The sequence below is a fragment of the Bos taurus genome, chromosome 6, assembly GCF_002263795.3.
Source record: "Bos taurus isolate L1 Dominette 01449 registration number 42190680 breed Hereford chromosome 6, ARS-UCD2.0, whole genome shotgun sequence".
Lineage (NCBI taxonomy): Eukaryota > Metazoa > Chordata > Mammalia > Artiodactyla > Bovidae > Bos > Bos taurus.
The window spans coordinates 93657764-93679265 of NC_037333.1; the positions used below are offsets into that span (position 1 = coordinate 93657764).

Genomic DNA, 21502 nt, shown 5'->3' on the forward strand with positions numbered 1-21502 from the left:
TCATGAACACCTGACACTTTTATCTGTAGAGACTTTTCATTTTTCATGGACTCTGTTTTCTCCCCTGCACAAATGTAGCACACACTCAGCTACATGGGGCACGTTTTATGTCAAGCTCATCTTGAGAAAAGTTAAGTTACATAACATTTGACCTTTTATAGGTGTCCTGTATGAGACAACTGAGAACTTTTGATCTGAATATTTTAGGGCGTAAAAACATGATGGCTATAATCACTAGTGTAGAGAACTTTCGTTAGTTAATTTTCTACCTGTATGTATGAAAAAGAAGAAATTCATAATAAAATCATTATTAATAAAGTGATATGAAAATGTATTTCACCAGAACGGTTTTCTGAGGAGAATTCTGACTCTGCCTAGAACATGGGTGGGTCTTCAATTCAGGGAGATGTCCGAGTTATGTTCCCAAATCCAAATGTTTATACATAAGTTCTCTGTATTCCACCCTTATTTAAAACAGCGAAAGGTCATGTGCACAGAGGAATGCCTGAGGTTCTGCGGTCTATTCATTCTCTACTTCATGGTTTCTCTTCCTTTTTTCTTCCCCAACTCATGTGACAAATGGCACACTATCTTCAATTCACTGTGGAAGAGGTTCTTAACCCAAGAGAGAGGGAGGACAATTTTCAATTTGAACTTAAACAGCTCCCCACTCCCAGCCCCCACACCAGAAAACCACTATATAGGCTCTGTCTCCTGTTATTCTTGAGTGGCGCCAAAGCTCACCTGCGCTTGCCCCACTCTGTCCCTTCCTAAGGCACTTACTTCATTTATGGGCTGGGGCGGGGGCACTGGAACTACAGCTGCTAACATTTACTGAGGGCTCACTACCTGTTGAGGAACTGAGCTAAATGTTTCACGTGCACGTTCTCATCTAATACCCACGAGAGAAAAGCATCATCTTCACGTTTCAGAGAAGGAAACTGGCCTGAGAAATCTTGTGTGACTTCAGTGCAAACAGCTAATGAGGGGCTGACCGGGGATTTCAACCTAAGTCATCTGACTGCAATGGCACCCCACTCCAGTACTCTTGCCTGGCAAATCCCATGGATGGAGGAGCCTGGTGGGCTGCCGTCCATGGGGTCACGAAGAGTTGGACACGACTGAGCGACTTCACTTTCACTTTTCACTTTCATGCATTGGAGAAGGAAATGGCAACCCACTCCAGGGGGACACTCCAGAGTCGGACACGACTGAAGCGACTTAGCAGCAGCGCAGCAGCAGCAGCATCTGACTCTAGAGCTGAAGCTCCGAAACAAGCAAATACATGCTTTGGTGAACATTATTCTCTTTACCCAGTGTCCTCTTAGCTCTTTTCTATCAGAAGGCTTTTTTTTACCTAAACTGAAGCAGGGAAATCTGTCCTTAAGTTCCTGGCTTGTGTAAATCTTGGGGACATGAAGATCCTTAATTTCCTCTCACCACTGGGTGCCAGGAAGCTGAAAGTCAGACTGATGGGCCTTATATAGAAACTTACCACAGATACTTATGAAGTAATCCTAAACCTGGCTTATTTCCATTATCCTATTATTTTCCTTTGCTTCTAGTTTGTTTTATGAATCTTGCATATATAAATTAATTTTTAAGCATAAGCAACTTTTGTGGAACAAAGCGCTCCACAAAAAAGCAGTGGTTGAGAACTCACTATTGAAATGGTGAAGTGAAATGGTGACGTGAAATGGTGACGTGAAATGGTGCGGTGAAATGGTGGTAACCCTATCTACTGGACTCAACTTCTATTGTGACAATGAAAGAAAAAGTTTGTGAAAGCCATCAGAGAGTTCAAATTTTAGATAACATTTGAGAAAAGCCATTCTATAATCAGTAATATTGGAAAAAAAAACTGTTTTGATACTCTGACGTATATACCTCCACCATTTAGACTAAAGTCATAAATCCATTCTAAAAACATATACCTACCTGGAAAATACCTTTCTGGAACTTTGGAAATGTAGAACAGGAAAGCAAGAAGAGCAATCACATACATCACAACTACACGGGGTGCAAAGTCCTGAAAAGCAAAACACAGTTTTTCACAGATCTCCCGACTGTGACTGAACTTCCAACTTACTGATATTATAAATCTAATTAATATAATTAAACACAGAGAATTAGAATTCATAGGTGGGATTTAAGTCTATTGAATCTTACAGACAGTCTCCAGTAATAGAAACCTAGCTCTCAATACTTTAGGAAGCGTTTCATAGGAGTGGAACACAGAGACTGCCCTAAGAGTCAGGGCACTAGAGCAGCTAAACCTTCAACAGGGTGAAAGTGCGAAGGGCAGCCAACTCCCATTTTTACAACATGGGTGCCTGCGTGGAATACATGTGGGAATGGAGTAACCAGCTGAATAAGCAAAGAGACTAAACAGGGATCTGTGGCTGGAAAAGACCCAAGAGGCTCAGCCCAACAGTGATATCTGTTCCACCATCCCAGATAAATGATTCTCTTGAATACTACTGTGCAAAGATCTCTTGGAAAGCTTTCCTTGTCCTAAGAAAATCAGCCAGCTCTAATTTATACACCCTGTTCCTAATTCTGATTATAAACCTAATTTACTAAGACGCCATTTAAGAAATAAAACAAATGACTTTTCTCCCCTCTACACATATTCGAGAACCATCATGGAGCCCCTCTCCCCTGAAACCTATGTTCTCAGACAATCAACCTCAGATTCTACAAACATTCTAGAACAAAGCTCCACTGTACCTCCAGGATAGCTGTTTGGAACTTTGCATCTTTGGTCAAGCACCTCTCTCTCCATCTTTTTAAAACTAGACCTTACTGGAGAACTTCTCTGGAAGTCTCCCTTTGTTTCTGTACTGGGATGATCTCTGTTTATATTAGATTTCCATCTTAGAGAACCAGTCTTCCTAAGCCATATTTCAAGACTGCTGAACACAGGAAAGTGTCCCCCCGCCCTCCCCCACACTTATTTTTTTCAATTTCTTAAAAATCTACTGGCCTAATAGGTCTGGTTCTCTTTCTTTAATAACAAGATAAGCTTATGGTAAGCTTGAAAGTGAAAGTGAAGTGGCTTAGTTGTGTCTGACTCTTTGCGACCCCATGGACTGTAGCCTACCATGCTCCTCCATCCATGGGATTATCCAGGCAAGAGTACTGGTGTGGGTTGCCATTTCCTTCTCCATATGATAAGCTTAAAAAGATGCATTTCCCTCATCCCAAAACATTCACTTCTGTATCAACAATTACTCACTTCTGGTTAGGATTGAATCTATTAAGAGAGTGGCACTTCTCCATTCTATTTCCTGGGCATCAAAACTGTCACAAAAATGATGTTTTCACAGATACCAGGATCACTGAAGTTACTTATCACCACTATCACACCTTTATCCCAATTTTTTAGTCTTATAAAGCATCACCCTCATTCTCAAGTTGGCAATACAGCCAAATCATATCACTCAATTCACTACACCAGACTTCCTTTCTTTTTAGTTTTATATGCAGATGATTTCCACCATGCTGTTAGCAATAGTATATAAGCCTACCATTACTCTTCTCTTCTAAAAAAATATAATTCTTTTGAATAAAACCTGCATTTAAATCTCCATATTTCAAAGGTCCTATTGTAACAAGTGTATGCAATTTCTTCTAGATTTCTCAGCATAATTATGTTAAAAATTCTTGTTTACTCCCTAGCACATACTTAGAGCATTTATATACAAATCTCTAAGAATTTAGATCTTACTTCTAACTCCCTTCTCAAGAATGCTGAGGAATTCTGAGGTTCTCCCTAATGTACTCCAGCTCTCCCTGTAACAACTAATGGTCTTTTATTTCTCAATATATTTTCCCTGCGGGGTAGAATATGGTCCCATGGCTCTAGCTGCCAAGAGATTTTCAAATCTCTATTACTAGTCTCAATCTCTGAGCTAAATCCACACCTGATCTCCACTTTAACACCCCACAGGTACTGCAGACTCAAGAGGTCCAAGAATAAATCCTTCCCAACTCCTTCCCTTCCACAAACAAGCAAATCAGCTGCTTCTCCTGGCACTGACCTTGCCCCAGCTGACAAAGCTGGAAACTTAGGAGTCCTCCTCTACAGGGAGGACTTGGATATTTACATTCCAAGGGGAACAGAAAACAGTTAAGAATGTATCATCTTACAGAAATACATCTCAGAAGAAAATAGTAGTTAGAATCTATGCTGCAGAGTATGTTTTATTTATTAACTATAGATGTGAAAAATTACTGCATCATTATGCAATTATAAATGTGCCCTCAAATGACAAAGACCCACCCGCTTGGCCGGAGTACACTATTTTACCCGAAGGAATGAAATTAAAAGGACAAAAAGAACGGGAACATACTGACCACACTCAGCCTACCTGGACGATAGGAGCACCAATTCCTCCATTGAGCCACACCCAGTGGAGAGTAGGGATGACTCCATACCCGGAAACAGAACAGAAGATGATAGAACGCAGCCTCTGCCACTGCTGTGTGAGGTAATTGGGATGGATCTGAGCAAAGAACACGGCCAGGATCATAGCAAGCACGGTGATCAGGTACACCTGACGCCAATACTAGAATGAAAGGACATCGCATTTCAATTATCACTGACAATAAGGGAAGGGAATGAGCAATTTTCAATTTTGGCTTCTAAGGAATGCATTCCAAACTGTACTTACTTTGGTATTTTCACTTCCAAACACAATTAACTTCCTTCCTTCCTTAAAAAAATGCACGTTGCATACAATTGTTAGGTCTCTTAGGATGACAAACCAGACCCCAAAGTGAAGGCGGTAAAGAACACATTTATTCACACAAAAGCATGCTGCTGCTGCTGCTAAGTCGTTTCAGTTGTGTCCGACTCTGTGCGACACCATAGACGGCAGCCCACCAGGCTCCCCCTTCCCTGGGATTCTCCAGGCAAGAACACTGGAGTGGGTTGCCATTTCCTTCTCCAATGCATGAAAGTGGAAAGTGAAAGTGAAGTCACTCAGTCGTGTCCGACTCCTAGCGACCCCATGGACTGCAGCCCACCAGGCTCCTCTGTCCATGGGATTTTCCAGGCAAGAGTACTGGAGTGGGGTGCCATTGCCTATTATATGCCAGGGGCAACTAAAGTCCTATGGAAACAAAGACAAAGCTCAATGGGCGAGCTCACAGGCTATGAGGGGGGCAGACGTATAACGAGATGATTATAATCAAAGGATAAGGACTGCAGTTGAGTTATGAACAGAATGTTGTAGGACCACAGAAGAGGGAGCAATTGCTACCTGAAAGAGTTAAAAAACGCTTCATAGAGGAAATGACAACTAATCTGGGTCCTGAGGAATATGTAAGATTTTGTGAGAGGAGGGAGCTCTCAAGGAAAAGGAAGCACAATGGAGCAAGGAAGCTTTGTGAAGGGAACTTGAAAGGCAGATACGCTGTTGGGCTATGTATTTGTAACTTTTCCAAGCTGGCGCTGAGGGAGTAGCAGAGCTCTTGAAGAAAAAGATGATGTGGTTATTTTTCAAACTAACTTATTAGAATAACTCTGACATCAGTGTAAAGAAAGAAAAAAAAAAAGAGGTGACAGGAAGCTAGCTAGGAGGGTATTAAATATTTGATTCAAAGAGAAAATGGCTTGGACTGTTGCTGAACAAGAAAGACAGATGTGAGCACCAGATTCAGGAGGCATTTTTGAAGTAAACTAAAATTTTAATGGTTGACTGTCTATGGGATAGGGCAGCAGAGGATGGGTCAACTGTTTGCTGTAGAAAAGGCCACGCAGATGGCTTCTACTAGTGGAGCAAATGAACAGGTGACCCAGCATGAGGGTGTGTGTGTACTGGGGGTAGAAAATGGTGAAACATGAAATATCATTCATTTCAAAATACATCAAGTGTGAAGGGCTTACAGAATTATTTAGGTATCTAAACGAGAGGTTGAAAAGCTAGTCCTAAAGCTCAAAAGTTGTTAGTTGTCCTAACAACTCAGTTAGCACAGAATTCTTAACCTGGGCTGCAAGGACTTCTCTGGGACCATTACAACTTGCTGAAACTCACATGTCAAAATGACTGGTCAGTCTGCACCCAAATGCATATTATCTGGGATGGAGGGTCCACAGTTTTCAATCTCATTCTCAAAGCAGCCTGTGTTCCTTAAAAGGTAAAGCGCCATTAGAGCAACTGAATATTTGGTTAAATGATGAGATATCAGAGGTAAGAAAACAGTTTTTCCTTTAAATGATTATGGACTATATTAGTTCTAGCAGATTTTTGTTTTTTTTCTCTTTAATCTACCTTGGAGTTCTGGTTCTCCTGAAAAAAGATTTACAGTCCTCCCACTAGTCTCTCTGATGATCAGAATGCTTGGGAAGAGGTAAACAAAAAACCAGTTTCAGAGAAATACAGAATAAGATAAGCAAAACATTTCTAGTATTACATACTCAAAAGCCTATTTTTAAAGATGTCAACATTTTCATGTAAAATGAGTAAGTTGTGAAAGGTGAGCAGATATGGGCAGTTTACTACTAAAATCAAATCAATTTACAACAGGGTAAATGGCATATATATTTAATTATATGCTTCCATTCCAATGTAATCAGGCCTGAGGAACAAATGGCTTATGAGCAAGTGGCTATCATTAATAATGTTCTTACATTCAAACCAAATTCTGATTTTTCACATTGCTAGTTTTACACTCTAGCAGTGTTGCCATTTTTCTCCATTACTGTGGAGTGACAAAGATCCTACTTAAGAATTCCCAACAATCAGAGGTCTCCTGTGCTGCAGCCTACCCTCCCAGGGAGTGAAGGCTGGGGATATGGTCTGGACCCCTCCTTCCAAGGGGAGGGCTCAGACAGGACAGACTCTCGTCCTGTGACTAGCAGGTCTGCTGTTCCTGGGAGAGTGGCTCAGTTTTGGCTCTGAAAGGGAAGGAACTAAAAGGATAAAAGGAAAAGAGAAAATGGTTTGGTGGGGGGCAGGAGAAAAAGAGAGGCGGGTCGATGGGGACTTTCTGAATGGGAGGTCTTGAGATGGACTTGACTGAGACATGAGATGAGGAGGGAGTTGGCCAATAAATTCAGATCAGCTGCTCTATAAGTTGATCACAGTGTTTCAAATGCTGCTTACCCAAGGCAAAAACTGACTTTTCTAACTTGAGGCTCAGAAAGCAGCGGTGATCAAGAAGTCAGATAGTAGTAGTAGTGTTAGTTGCTCAGTCGTGTTAGACTCTTTGCGACCCCATGGACTGTAGTCTGTCAGGCTCCTCTATCCGTGGGATTCTCCAGGCAAGGATACTGGAGTGGGTTGCCATTCCCTTCTCCAAGGGATCTTTCCAACCCAGGGACTGAACCCGGGTGTCCTGCGTTGCAGGCAGATACTTTACCATTTGAGCTACAAGATATGTTAGAATTCAGAGCAGACACATGTTAAAAACACTCACCACTCATCTGGTCTGTCTCTAGGTCTGACTCTAACTATAAGACTAAGGAAAGGAAAATATATTTCTTGTATAAGAATATTGGTCAACACATTCACAAAGTATACTTTTCTTTTTTTTCCATTGAGAGAGGAATAAAGGATAAGAAGGGAAAATGGAAAGTAGCACCTAGCTTCATAATTTTAACCAGTACTAACTTGATCTTCAACTCCAGCAACACAAAAATAAAAGATGTGTAATGCGCATCTGAGGACTCAGATAGCTATATGGTTTTAGTGAGGAAATAGTAAAATTTAATATTTCACAATAAACTGTGGAAAATTCTGAAAGAGATGGGAATACCAGACCACCTGACCTGCCTCTTGAGAAATCTATATGCAGGTCAGGAAGCAACAGTTAGAACTGGACATGGAACAACAGACTGGTTCCAAATAGGAAAAGGAGTATGTCAAGGCTGTATATTATCACCCTGCTTATTTAACTTATATGCAGAGTACATCATGAGCAATGCTGGGCTGGAAGAAGCACAAGCTGGAATCAAGATTGGTGGGAGAAATATCAATAACCTCAGATACGCAGATGACACCACCCTTATGGCAGAAAGTGAAAAGGAACTCAAAAGCCTCTTGATGAAAGTGAAAGAGGAGAGTGAAAAAGTTGGCTTAAAGCTCAACATTCAGAAAACGAAGATCATGGCATCTGGCCCCATCACTTCATGGCAAATAGATGGGGAAACAGTGGAAACAGTGTCAGACTTTATTTTTCTGGGCTCCAAAATCACTGCAGATGGTGACTGCAGCCATGAAATTAAAAGACGCTTACTCCTTGGAAGGAAAGTTATGACCAACCTAGATAGCATATTCAAAAGCAGAGACATTACTTTGCCGACAAAGGTCTGTCTAGTCCAGGCTATGGTTTTTCCAGTGGTCATGTATGGATGTGAGAGTTGGACTGTGAAGAAAGCTGAGCGCCGAAGAATTGATGCTTTTGAACTGTGGTGTTGGAGAAGACTCTTGAGAGTCCCTTGGACTGCAAGGAGATCCAACCAGTCCATTCTGAAGGAGATCAGCCCTGGGTATTCTCTGGAAGGAATGATGCTAAAGCTGAAACTCTAATAGTTTGGCCACCTCATGCGAAGAGTTGACTCATTGGAAAGGACTCTGATGCTGGGAGGGATTAGGGGCAGGAGGAGAAGGGGACGACTGAAGATGAGATGGCTGGATGGCATCACTGACTCAATAGACGTGAGTCTGAGTGAACTCCAGGAGTTGGTGATGGACAGGGAGGCCTGGCATGCTGCAATTCATGGGGTCGAAAAGAGTCGGACATGACTGAGCGACTGAACTGAACTGAACTGAATGTTTAAGTTTCAGAAGACAACATATATATATTTTCCACGGAAAATCAGTAAAGGAGTAGGAGCTGATAACAGATGTTAGAGATCATGGGTCCCTTTTGAAAAATGAGTTTATGACTCCACTAGACTTTACTGTTTCTTCAATTAGTTAATTATGTGTCTATTCAGAAGTTCAAGGGAATCATGGAAAGATAAAAGACCTATACCTGAAAGGGAGTATGTAAAATGTTTTTAAGTTACTTACATTATTACAATAAAATGCATAAAATACACCGGAGACATAGCAGCCCAGTATTCCAATAGAAATTCCTGCATAATCTAATGCCATCCATCTTCGACAGGTTTTTTCTGATCGATGGCAGGAAAAGAGATGATAGCCCACGGAGCAAAGCATACAGACCTAGGGAAAATAAAACAAACATTATCAAAGTGAAACAAACAAAATGATAAAAGCAACTCAGGCATGACGTTCAGGGAGGTGGCCAGGTGAAGTCCAGGTTTTTCAGCCAAACAGACCTAGACGCGGACGCTGGCTTTGTGCGTGACTATGTGTCATTTTCTTAAGCCTCAGTTTCCTCATGGGTAAAATGGGGACAAAAACCATAAAGAAAGAAATCTATACTGATAGCTATTTTATAAGACAAACAATTTAAATGAGTAGTACAATAGAAGGAAATCTATCTATTGCATCTTATTTTGACCCATGAATAAGTTTCCTTTTAAAAACTACTTACTATAGAAGTAAGGCATGTCCTTAGAAAGATGAAAAGAAAAAAATGCAATTTGATGATATAAAAAAATAAGCCCCACCCAATCTACTCTTCAGCGATAGCCACTGGTAATACCTTTTATGTGCCTGTCCAGATACTTTCAACGAACATATCAAACACCTATGATACAGAAGTCTATATATACACACATGAGAACACATTTTAAATTAATCAGATAAAATCATATTATATAGTTTGCTCTGCTATTTGTTTTTTTTCACTTAATTTAAGATCTTTTATGCCTGTATGAGACTTCATTGTATAGAGTTTAAGTTAAAGTTAAACATGGCTTTGGTGCATTCAAGGAAAAATAATTGTGACTTATGCTGACTATATGTTGCCAAATTGAGAGCAAAGCTTATCTAATTCAATCGGGTGCTGTGAAGATTGATAAGGTTTCTGTAGCTGAACTCCCTCTAGTCATTAAATACCAGCTGTGTGTCATGTACTGGGGATACAAAGATGAAGCCTCTACTATCAAAGAGATTTTTTTGGGGCAAGTGAGCAAATGGTGATGTTGGAAGTCCTATAGGAACCGTGCAGAGCACAGTTAGAAAACAGAGGAGGGAGGGAACTGGGTCTGTGGGTGCATGCGTACCCTGGAGGGTGGGAGCTGCAGGAGGAAGAAAGTCACATATTTCATAGGAGGGCTGCCGCTTGAGCGGCACCTCAGTTGCTCTGGCATTCATCAAGGACAGAAACAAAGGTGTGCGCAGGGTTACGGGTGGGTCCACAGCAAAAGCAGCATATTGAACACAACACCCTAAGCAATGAATGCCATGTGGTCTTCTTCATGATATGATTAGGACAAGTCCTATACATCAAGGAGTCTTAACTTCAATATTATGGACTCTGTGATACTACTGAAGATTTTAATGCACCTTTATAGAAAGGTTGACATGAGAGGTTACAACACTAGCCTTAGGAAACAATGACTAGAGCCTACACTAAGGCAAGGACAGTGGGGATGGGGAAAATGGGCCAGATAAATGGTCATCTAGCCATTCTATTGGAGAAGGCAATGGCAACCCACTCCAGTACTCGTGCCTGGGAAATCCCATGGACAGAGGAGCCTAGTAGGCTACAGTCCACGGGGCACGAAGAGTCGGACACGACTGAGCAACTTCACTTTCACTTTTCACTTTCATGCACTGGAGAAGGAAATGGCAACCCACTCTAGTATTCTTGCCTGGAGAATCCCAGGGACAGGGGAGCCTGTTGGGCTGCCGTCTATGGGGTCACACAGAGTCGGACACGGCTGACATGACTTAACAGCAGCAGCCATTCTATGGGGTTCCTAGGTGGTGCTAGTGGTAAAGAATCCGCTTGCCAATGCAGGAGACTTAAGAGATGTGGGTTTGATCCCGGGGTTGGGAGATCCTCTGAAGAAGGAAAAGGCAACCCACTTCAGTATTCTTGCCTGGAGAATCCCATGGACAGAGGAGCCTGGCAGGCTACAGTCCATGGGTTCCAAACAGCTGGACCCAACTTAGCAACTAAAAACAAACAACAATATACAAATCAGTCCCCACAGCCTCAATATCAACGTTCAAAACAAGGTTCCTAACTAGAGTCTGATTTCTTCTTCTGCTATCTAAAATCCTTAATGCTCTGTGGCTTTGGCTACTAAACTGCAAGTCAGAGTGCACTGACCCAATTAAACGTAACTTTAAGAAGTTATGTTTTCTATTATCCTTGAGATAAAAGGATACATCCAGAGAACATGAAGGGGTACCTTCTCACTGCCTGGAAAAGAACTCACTGCCACAGTGCTGAGTGACATAAGCAGAGTCGATGCCTCTCAGGAGGAGGTAGAAAGGTAGGCAGGCAAGTGTGAGGCACGTGTGCATCCACAAACATCTGGAGCGATTTTACCCCAAATGTCCACCGTGCAAGTGGAATTTCAAATGGCTTTTTATAATACTTTCTTCCAAATACCACTTGTTTGCTCGAATTTCTACATGAGCGTATCTTATAGTAATAAAAAGAAACAACAAGAAAGCTACTTTCATTGTGAAAAGGAAAGTAAAACTGGAAAGAGAAATATAACAGTATCAAGTGGAAAAGATTAATAAAATATAGGGTATTCACAGAGGACATGTGAATGTTTGAAGAGTTAGCCTAAACTAAAGTATGTTCTGTTTTGAAAGGGACATGTTGTTAGAGTTGCTTAAAAAAAACTGGCTGAAAAATTATCTGACATATTGAGTATGTCTGTTTTCTGGGAATTCCTTCTGTGGAATATCTCACTCCATCCAGGTAGACAGACAACCACCACCTACAAGTCCAGAAAGTGCTAAGCTGTCTCTTGCTTCCGGGCCTGTCCACACATTTTTCATGCTTCAATGCCCTGCCTCACTCTCCCTCTGGGATGTGATCTTGATGTCAGGCTGGTTTTGTTCTGCACCAGAGTCCCAATACCTGGCTTAGCGCCTGGATATAGACAGGAGATATGAAAAAAATATTTCTGGAACTGAATGTTAAGGAACTGAATATAGGGAAAGGCATTCTCAAATTTTATTTTTCTCTAAGATAGAAAGATTTCTGAGAAAGCGCAAAGCCCCTGAAATTACACTCTACTATTTAGAATGCACTATATTAATCTTATTGGTAGGAAAGCATGAGCATTTAAAAAGTTCAGGAAAGAGAAAAAAAATGTTATATGTCTTTAAAAAATTAAATGTATATCAGTATTAATACATACACTGATGATTTACCATGCTGCCTGCTGACTCGAAGAATCTGGAGAAACTGGGTGAACAAGTTATATCATAAAAATAACAAAAATGGTATTTGTAAGTAGGGCAGGTGTGCTCATGTGACTTCAGCAAGCTGTGCTGTGTGTAACAGAAAGATCACTGCACCAGCAGTTAGGAGAACAGGACTTTACTGGCCTACTGAACAGCCTTGAGCAAGTGACTCTAACACTTTAGGCATTTCTTCATTGGCAGGTGTTTTAATTATTTCATCTTCTCAGTTTTGTAATGCAGTACTTTCTTAAACCACTATGAAAATAAACATATATTCCCTGAACTAACATCAGCTGTGGCTGGGGGGATAACGGGCAGGCCGAGGGTCAGAGGAAAGCTTGTGGGATCCTCAAAGGAGATAGTATCCATATAACTAGCAGTAGAGCATAAACCAGTTTTTCTGATTATTGATTATAAGAGCATCTTAATAGTGGGCGTGTGTGTTAGTCACTTAGTCGTGTCTGACTCTGACTCGAGACCCCATGGACTGTAGCCCACCAGGCTCCTTTGTCCATGGAATTCTCCAGGCAAGAATACTGAAGTGGGTTGCCATTCCTTTCTCCAGGGGATCTTTCTGATCCACAGGTCAAAGTCGGGTCTCCTGCATGGCAGGCGGATTCTTTACCATCTGAGACAGGTAAGTATGGGCAAATGGATTCATTTCCATTTTAAAAATAGAGATAGGTTTTAAAGAGATGTTTAGGCTCTGATCAGGACAAAAATTAAACCTGAGAATGAGTATACTGTAAAAAAAAAAAAAAAGAAAAAATAATTTTCTAATAATAACACGAAAATACAGAGTATTCTTTCCCTCAAAGAAATTAAAATCTTATTCTAGAAACTAGAATTAGAAGAAAAGGGAGAAGGGGATGTTTCCATTGTGTTTCTTAATCATTTAAGTCCAAAGTTTTGAGTCAGATGATGAAGGCCTGAAATGGATTAACACACAACGAAAGCACAGCTGTGTGGTTGACTTATGGATTCCCCTTTCAGGCAGCAGCAGGTTAACTGCTGGAAGTGCTGGCCTATGTCTGGGGAGGAAGGATGATACTTTTTTCTTTCCATTTTTATGTTTTATCTGTACTTTGCGTTTTTTTTTTTTTTTTAATTTAAAAAATATCATCTGGATTTTGGTCCATATTAGCTTTCTTCTTTAGAAACTCGTGTTTGAAAAATTATTAAACATGACTTTTAAAGGCCTTTTTACAGATTGCTGAAGAAAAGTAAAAGTGCTGAGGGACCAACACGTTAGGTCAATGGAGGAAACGGCACAGAGAAGAAACAAAGTATTTCAAATCAGGAAAGTGCAAAAGGCCCAAAGGAGATTAACATTAAAGTGAGAGAAAAGATTAATACCAGCAAAACGAGGCAACAGAATTAAGACAATAAGGAAACAAGTACAAAAGTCATAGACATATAAAAGGTGAGAAATGTTCCCAAACAAGTTTTAAGCACACAATAGGGTTCTACTTCAGTTGGCAAATAGAACACAATGAGAGATTTCTATCTCTGGATTAATCTTATAGCACAGATGTCTAGAGAAAGGAAGAAAAAAGAAATTTTCTCAATCTTTCAAACTTCATGGATTTCAAATACACTCTCAGAAAAACATACTTTGGGTGCTTCTATTAGGAAATCGAATAAGCTAGCTTACACGCTGCTTTGGGGCTCTTTGTAGCAAGTGGTGGGTGTGGAGTAAGGCCACCTGCCCAAGCCTGTGGGACCAAAGTTCTCTTTAGCAACAATAGTGCTTGTGAAACGAGACTTACCTGGAAGCAGAAGAGACAAATGGAACAAATTACAAAATCTTCTCTGGATGCACTTGCTGAAGGTAACACAGATGTCATGTCATATATTCCCAGCGTGAAGAAGAGGAAGAAACCTAACAAATGACTCCAGATGTTTACTGTCTCATTAGATAAAATGAACAAACTGGAAAAACAAACAGACAAACATGCAGCTCAGATTCAGATCTGCTGGCTCACTGGAGGCATTTATAAGGGTAGGGACAATTTGGTTGGTGGCGGACGTTATCAAATACTCGCTACTTTAAGCCCTTAACTCCATCTTGGCCTTTTTAAATTTGATGTACCATTTAGTTTAAGTTTTTCCACAACTCCATCAATCCTGGGATCTTACAGTTTTTTGTTTTTTTTTTCCCCTTCCCATCTCTTATTATATTTACCATTTCAGTTATTTATGTATAAATTCCATCTCATTCTCTAGCATATCAATTCCCTGACAACTGGCACCATTAATCTTTATGATACCACTGTTCTCAGCACAGGGTCCTGCTCAGATTAGATGCTACGTGTCTACAGAAATAAACATACAGATTAAAACTGGGTGCGAGCTAACACAGTCTGACATTCAGTAATAGGCATCTGAAAACCTGCTAAGCTTAGGCATACTTCAAAATACCTTTTTAGTATACACTGGGTTTCCCTGGCAGCTCAGATGGTAAAGAACCTGCCTGCAATGCAAGAGACCCAGGTTCGATCCCTGGGTTGGGAAGATGCCCTGGAGAAGGGAATGAATGGCTACCCACTCCAGTATTCTTGCCTGGAAAATTCCATGGACAGAAGAGCATGGCAGGCTACAGTCCATGGAGTCACAAAGAGTCGGACATGACTGAGAAACTGACACTTTCACTTCAGTATATATAACAGGCAAGTGCAAAGTTAAATGGACTTGAGACAAGCAGGATAAATACAAATGGATCCACCGGAGATGTTCTTTAAGACAGGCATGCTCCAACAACTTTGCTGAGGTTGTTCTGAAATCAAACTAGTTTCCAGGTGGCATGAGTTTATTCTTTGTTGGAATAACAGGAGGTTACTTTTAGTATCTTTCCCAGCTGAGCTACCAGGGAAGCCATAAAGGAAAGATATAAGCATCTGAATGCAGAGTTCCAAAAAATAGCAAGAAGAGATGAAAAAGCCTTCCTCAGCGATCAGTGCAAAGAAACAGAGAAAACAACAGAATGGGAAAGACTAGAGATCTCTTCAAGAAAATGAGAGATACCAAGGGAACATTTCATGCAAAGATGGGCTTGATAAAGGACAGAAATGGTGTGGATCTAAGAGAAGCAGAAGATATTAAGAAGAGGTGGCAAGAAAACACAGAAGAACTGTACAAAAAAGATCTTCATGACTCAGATAATCATGATGAGGTGATCACTCACCTAGAGCCAGACATCCTGGAATGTGAAGTCAAGTGGGCCTTAGAAAGCATCACTACAAACAAAGCTAGTGGAGGTGATGGAATTCCAGTTGAGCTATTTCAAATCCTGAAAGATGATGCTGTGAAAGTGCTGCACTCAATATGCCAGCAAATTTGGAAAACTCAGCAGTGGCCACAGGACTGGAAAAGGTCAGTTTTCATTCCAATCCCAAAGAAAGGCATTGCCAAAGAATGCTCAAACTACCGCATAATTGCACTCATCTCACACACTAGTAAAGTAATGCTCAAAATTCTCCAAGCCAGGCTTCAGCAATACGTGAATCGTGAACTTCCTGATGTTCAGGCTGGTTTTAGAAAAGGCAGAGGAACCAGAGATCAGATTGCCAACATCTGCTGGATCATGGAAAAAGCAGAAGAGTTCCAGAAAAACATCTATTTCTGCTTTATGGACTATGCCAAAGCCTTTGACTGTGTGGATCACAAAAACTGGAAAATTCTGAAAGAGATGGGAATACCAGACCACCTGACCTGCCTCTTGAGAAACCTATATGCAGGTCAGGAAGCAACAGTTAGAACTGGACATGGAACAACAGACTGGTTCCAAATAGGAAAAGGAGTACGTCAAGGCTGTATATTGTCACCGTGCTTATTTAACTTCTATACAGAGTACATCATGACAAACGCTGGGCTGGAAGAAGCACAACTGAAATCAAGATTGCCAGGAGAAATATCAATAACCTCAGATATGCAGATGACACCACCCTTATGGCAGAAAGTGAAGAGGAACTAAAAAGCCTCTTGATGAAAGTGAAAGAGGAGAGTGAAAAAGTTGGCTTAAAGCTCAACATTCAGAAAACGAAGATCATGGCATCTGGTCCCATCACTTCATGGGAAATAGATGGGGAAACAGTGCAAACAGTGTCAGACTTTATTTTTTGGGCTCCAAAATCACTGCAGATGGTGACTGCAGCCATGAAATTAAAAGATGCTTACTCCTTGGAAGGAAAGTTATGACCAACCTAGATAGCATATTCAAAAGCAGAGACATTACTTTGCCAACAAAGGTCCGTCTAGTCAAGGCTATGGTTTTTCCAGTGGTCATGTATGGATGTGAGAGTTGGACTGTGAAGAAAGCTGAGCGCCGAAGAATTGATGCTTTTGAAATGTGGTGTTGGGGAAGACTCTTGAGAGTCCCTTGGACTGCAAGGAGACCCAACCAGTCCATTCTAAAGGAGATCAGTCCTGGGTGTTCATTGGAAACACTGATGCTAAAGCTGAAACTCTATAGTTTGGCCACCTCATGGAAGAGTTGACTCATTGGAAATGACCCTGATGCTGGGAGGGATTGGGGGCAGGAGGAGAAGGGGACGACAGAGGATGTAATGGCTGGATGGCATCACTGACTTGATGGACATGAGTCTGAGTGAACTCCGGGAATTGGGGATGGACAGGGAGGCCTGGCGTGCTGCGATTCATGGGGTCGCAAAGAGTCGGACACGACTGAGCGACTGAACTAAACTGAACTTTTAGTATCAGTACTTGTTGTCATCTTTCAATATGCCCTAACTGGTTTTGAGTTTAAATAGGGCTTCCCAGGTGGCTCAGTGGTAAAGAACCCACCTGCCAATGCAAGAGACTTGGGTTCCATCCTTGGGTCAGGATGAACCCCTGGAGGAGGAAATGGCAACCCACTCCAGTATTTTTGCCTGGGAAATCCCAAGGACAGAAGGGGCTGCAGGCTACATTCCGTGGGGTTGCAAAGAGTCAGACATGAGGGAGCACGCACGCAAATGTATAACTCTAACACAGAATTTGCAGCAGTCACCATGGTTCCCATATTCCCATGCCATAAACACAGCGGAGTCTCACACAATCAAACTATATCAAGGATAGAGTGGATCTCGTATCATTAATGTCAGCCTTTATCCTGTACAAGCTCCAAGTATAAACACTACTTATACTGGGGAGGGGGAGAAGAGATTCAGGAATGTGAGGAAACATATCTAAGCCCAGGACTGTTTGACAGCCAGTACACATCCGTTACCTCAGAACTTTTCATGTGGTGAAACCCAGGGTAACCTGGTTAAGTGAGCAGAGAGGCACAATCATGGCACGTTCCTTCCAACTAACAGAGTACTGGCAGAACAGCTGTGACCTACTAAACCTCTCCTTATATCTAAGAGATAGATATCGGTATCTATATAGATATAGACACACAGCTGGCCCTCTAGGCAGCTAAAAGAAGAGAGGGCAAAAGCTGAACCTGGAAAACACCAAGCTGGTAGGAAGGGCACTTAGAAGAATATCCCTAGGAGGGGAGCTACTCTTAATCAATGAGAAGTTAGACACATACTCTGATCAGCTGCAAAATCAACAATCAATTTCTTCATCAGCATCTATCCGGCTTCAAATTCAAAGGTCATGGTGTTAACAAGTCACCATTTACTGAGTGTTTATTATGTGCCAGGCTGGGTGTAGTATTTACATACACAAGGACTCATTTAGTCCTTACTACTTTCTGAAGCAGATACTATAATTACCCTCATTCTTACAAACGGGGAGAGTAAGGCAGAGAGAGGTTAACTTTTGTTCAAGGTCCCACAGCTGTGAAGTGGCAGATCTGCATACTCAAGTCTTTTTCACTCAACGGCCTGAGATCTAAAGCACTGTATTTTCACTCCTTGATCTATGAGATTTAGACCTTAACATCAGAATGCAGAGGTGGGTTTAAAGCTATTATTTAAGATAGTTCATTACCCGCTCTATCCATGTGGAACTTCACATCCACAGCAGGGGCTAGCTCTGATTTCTTGTGTAATAACTTATGCAAAGAAGGTGATGGGGAGGAAATGGCACTCAGGATTCAAACTGTCAAATGCCCTGGGCCATTTATTGAAGCCAAGCAGAGATGGACAGTGATGTCACCTTGTGACTCTGAGTTAGAGAAGAACTTCAAAGACAGGCAGGGTGAAGGAACAGCAGAAAGACGGTGCCAAAAAGAAGATCAAGAATCAAACACGTGGTTGCTGCTTAAGCAACTCAATAGCTCACATTCCAGCAGTGGGGTCTGTCACTACACTGACCTAGAGCTAACCAACATCAGTATCTCAATTGTCTTAAAGTGGGGTCCTGTAATTAAGTACATATAGTGAGTTGTAGGGCTTCCTAGGTGGCTCAGTGGTAAAGAATCTGCCTGCCAATGCAGGAGATGGAGGTTTGATCCCTGGGTCAGGAAGATCTCCTGGAGAAGGAAATGGCAACCCACTCCAATATTTTTGCCTGGAGACGTCCATGAACAGAGGAGCCTGGTGGGCTACAGTCCATAAGGTCGCAAAAGAGTTGTATAGGACTTAAAGACTGAGCATGCAGGCAAGTGAGTTTTAACAGAAATCTAGTCTAAGAACTAGAACGCTAATTTTTCAGTTTTGTTTTCTTTTTAAACTCAGGCTTTCAAGGGACTCAATTTTAAGAATGTAGATGAAGACACTCCTTTTTTTAAAGATGTTTCTATAGTGCTCTAATGGAGGGCGGCACCACCTTATAGGCCCCCTCTGCCATTGTGCTTTTCCCACACAGCGTTTTTCACAATGGTTATTACGTAATAGTGTAATTAGCTCTTTAATGTGTGTCATCCAGGCTAGAGTTCAGTAGATTCACGAGAACAAGGGCCATACTGAGGGGGCTCCAAACTATCTACTAAATGCATGAATCAGGAATTTTTAAAAATTTCTATGCCAATGTGAACTTGTTTCTTATTATACCAGCATTTATCTGGCCCCAAATATCTGAATTTCCATACGGCTGCCTTAAAAATAAACAAAGCTTAGGTATACATAGGAGCAAGTATGTCCTCGCCATTGCCAGTGGGGTCGATTCCAACATGTACCCCCAATAAACACCGAATGGAATAAAGGATGTGAACCCTTTGTAAACAGCAAAGCCCCACTGGAGTTAGTGACTATGATCATTGTTACCGTCATTAGTCCATGGATCAAGTACCCCGGCGGGGGAGAAAGAAAGATCACGAAGAGAGGAGAGGTGGCAGAAAAGGATGGAGCAGCTAGGGAACAAGGGGCGCGGAGAACAGCGGGGAAAGCAGCAGGCGGACCAGACAAAAAGGGTTTAGAGGAGGAGGAGCCGCCGGCGCTCCCCACTGGCGCACCCAGCGGAGGCGGCCAGTCTGTACCTTTTGATACACAGCCTGGAAGGCAGGTAGGCCCGGTAGCCGTCGGTGATGTACGGGTTGTCCTTGAGGGACACAGGGATCTGCTCGTAGGTGTAGAGGCGGATGCCGCGGGGCACCAGGACCGGCCAGTACTGGTAGCTGCCCAGCTCGATATAATGTGCGCTTTTCAGCAGCTTCTGATGCATCCTTCCCGGCCGCCGCCGCTCCCCAAGCGGGGAGCTCACCCAGGCCCCGCCTCCCCGGGGAGGGGGCTTCGCCGCCGCCGCAGCCCCCGCCCCGGAGCCCGCGGACACCGCGCGAGGTCCTACGGCCCCGCCGCTACCCAGGCCCGGCTCCGCGAACTGAGCGTCCACTGCCGTCAGCGCCCGGGCGGACCGGGCGGTGTCGCAGCCCTCTCTGACGTCAGCACGCCGCTGCGGGCTCCACCCCTCGGCCCTGGCTTCGATCGGTGTGGTTGGCGACTGGAGGGGGCGTGGTTGGGGAGTGTAGGGGCGTGGTTATGAAGGAAAGGGGGCGGGGCCAGGGTCCGCGCGGGCGCGCCTTTGTGCCGGGGAGGTGGGTCTCCGTAGGAGCTCCGCTACCTGAGCGCGTAGGGGCGGCGGGCCGCGTCTACTTATCGTTGACAAGAGTGCAAAACTGTATAGCAAGTACAGCGGGTTTTTTCTTATTCTGTGTTTAATTAGAAGCAATATATGTTTCATTGTGAAAATCAAAGAGAAAAGACTAACTAGAAGAAAAACAAGAACTAGAAGTAACTCTCACCGGTTACTTTATTCTTGGCATCTCACACACTTGGTGTCAGAAGGGACCTTCGAGGTTTTCTCGGCTAAGGTCAGTCTTTTGAAATAGTTAGAGATAGAGAAATCTAATGTACATAGGATTTTACCAAAATCGAGCATACACTGAGCCGTAAAGAAAGCCCTAACACATTCAAAGCACCAAAACCACGGAGTATTTTCTCTGACCATGATAGACTTAAACTAGAAATTAACAAGAAAACGGAAAATCCCCAGATGTCTGGAATTGAAACAAACGCTTCTAAATGTTTAGTGGATTGATGAAGAAATTGCAATGAAATGAGAAAATCTAGTGAAATGAACGATAAAAGGTGGAATATATCAAAATTTGGGGTGTAGCTTATATAATGCTTAGAGCAAATGTTATATCTTCGTCACAGACTTCAAATTATAATGCGAATGTTTAGTTATAATGGCAACTGGGGAGAACGTCAGTTTTGCATCCATGTTTGTAGAATCCTTAGCCTGTGTTTTGCTACATGTATGGTAACAGTCACTCATGATGCCAGTGATTTGTGTATCGTTATTGTACAAGTAGTATAAGTTGATGTTTGAAAGGCTGTATGGTTTACTTATAACTTCTAGGCTTTGAAGCCTTTATAAACTACCCGAATTTAAATTCAACCATTTACTAGCTATGTGTCCTTGTACAAGTATTTAACCTTTTTGTGTCTCAGTTTTCTTACTAGTAAAATAGGGATAATAACAGAACTTTGTGTTGTGAGGGTTAAGTCAGTGAATCCATAAAACATTCTTAGAAAACTGCCAAACATATTGTTAGCCCCCAAAAGCTTTATCTATTATTAGGGTTCAAGGGAAGATATATTATAAGTAAAACTAGAAAAATTTAAATAAATCCTAAATGGACTTAAACATTGTGTAAAAGGAAATGTGGGGAATCTTCTTTAAGCCATGAAGCTAAAACTAATATTTAAAAACTTACTCTGTGGCCAGTACCTTAGCTCTGCTGAAGTTTTCTGTGTATTGTTGCTATTCAGTTGCTAAGTTGCATCTGACTGTTTGCAACTGCATGAACT

General features: G+C 42.0%; 1 protein-coding gene across 5 annotated transcripts in view; it reads right to left on the reverse strand.

Annotated features, from left to right (window-relative positions):
- Positions 1–20051, reverse strand: part of PAQR3 (progestin and adipoQ receptor family member 3) — a 32738-nt gene extending 12687 nt beyond the window's left edge. For 2 of the 5 annotated variants that reach the window (NR_198864.1, NM_001434824.1), the window contains exons 1-5: positions 19669–20011; positions 14069–14231; positions 9024–9179; positions 4374–4571; positions 1939–2029 (exon numbers count right to left, since the gene is read on the reverse strand). Coding sequence is in view for 2 of the 5 variants with exons in the window: in NM_001434824.1 (NP_001421753.1) it covers positions 1939–2029; positions 4374–4571; positions 9024–9179; positions 14069–14231; positions 19669–19853 (793 nt within the window). In the remaining 3 variants the exon portion in view is untranslated. Of the gene's footprint in view, positions 1–1938; positions 2030–4373; positions 4572–9023; positions 9180–14068; positions 14232–19668 lie in introns of all 5 variants that reach the window. The other 3 variants (XR_807452.4, XM_010806259.3, XR_003035029.2) reach the window with 2 other exon arrangements.
- Positions 20052–21502: the final 1451 nt, after the last annotated feature.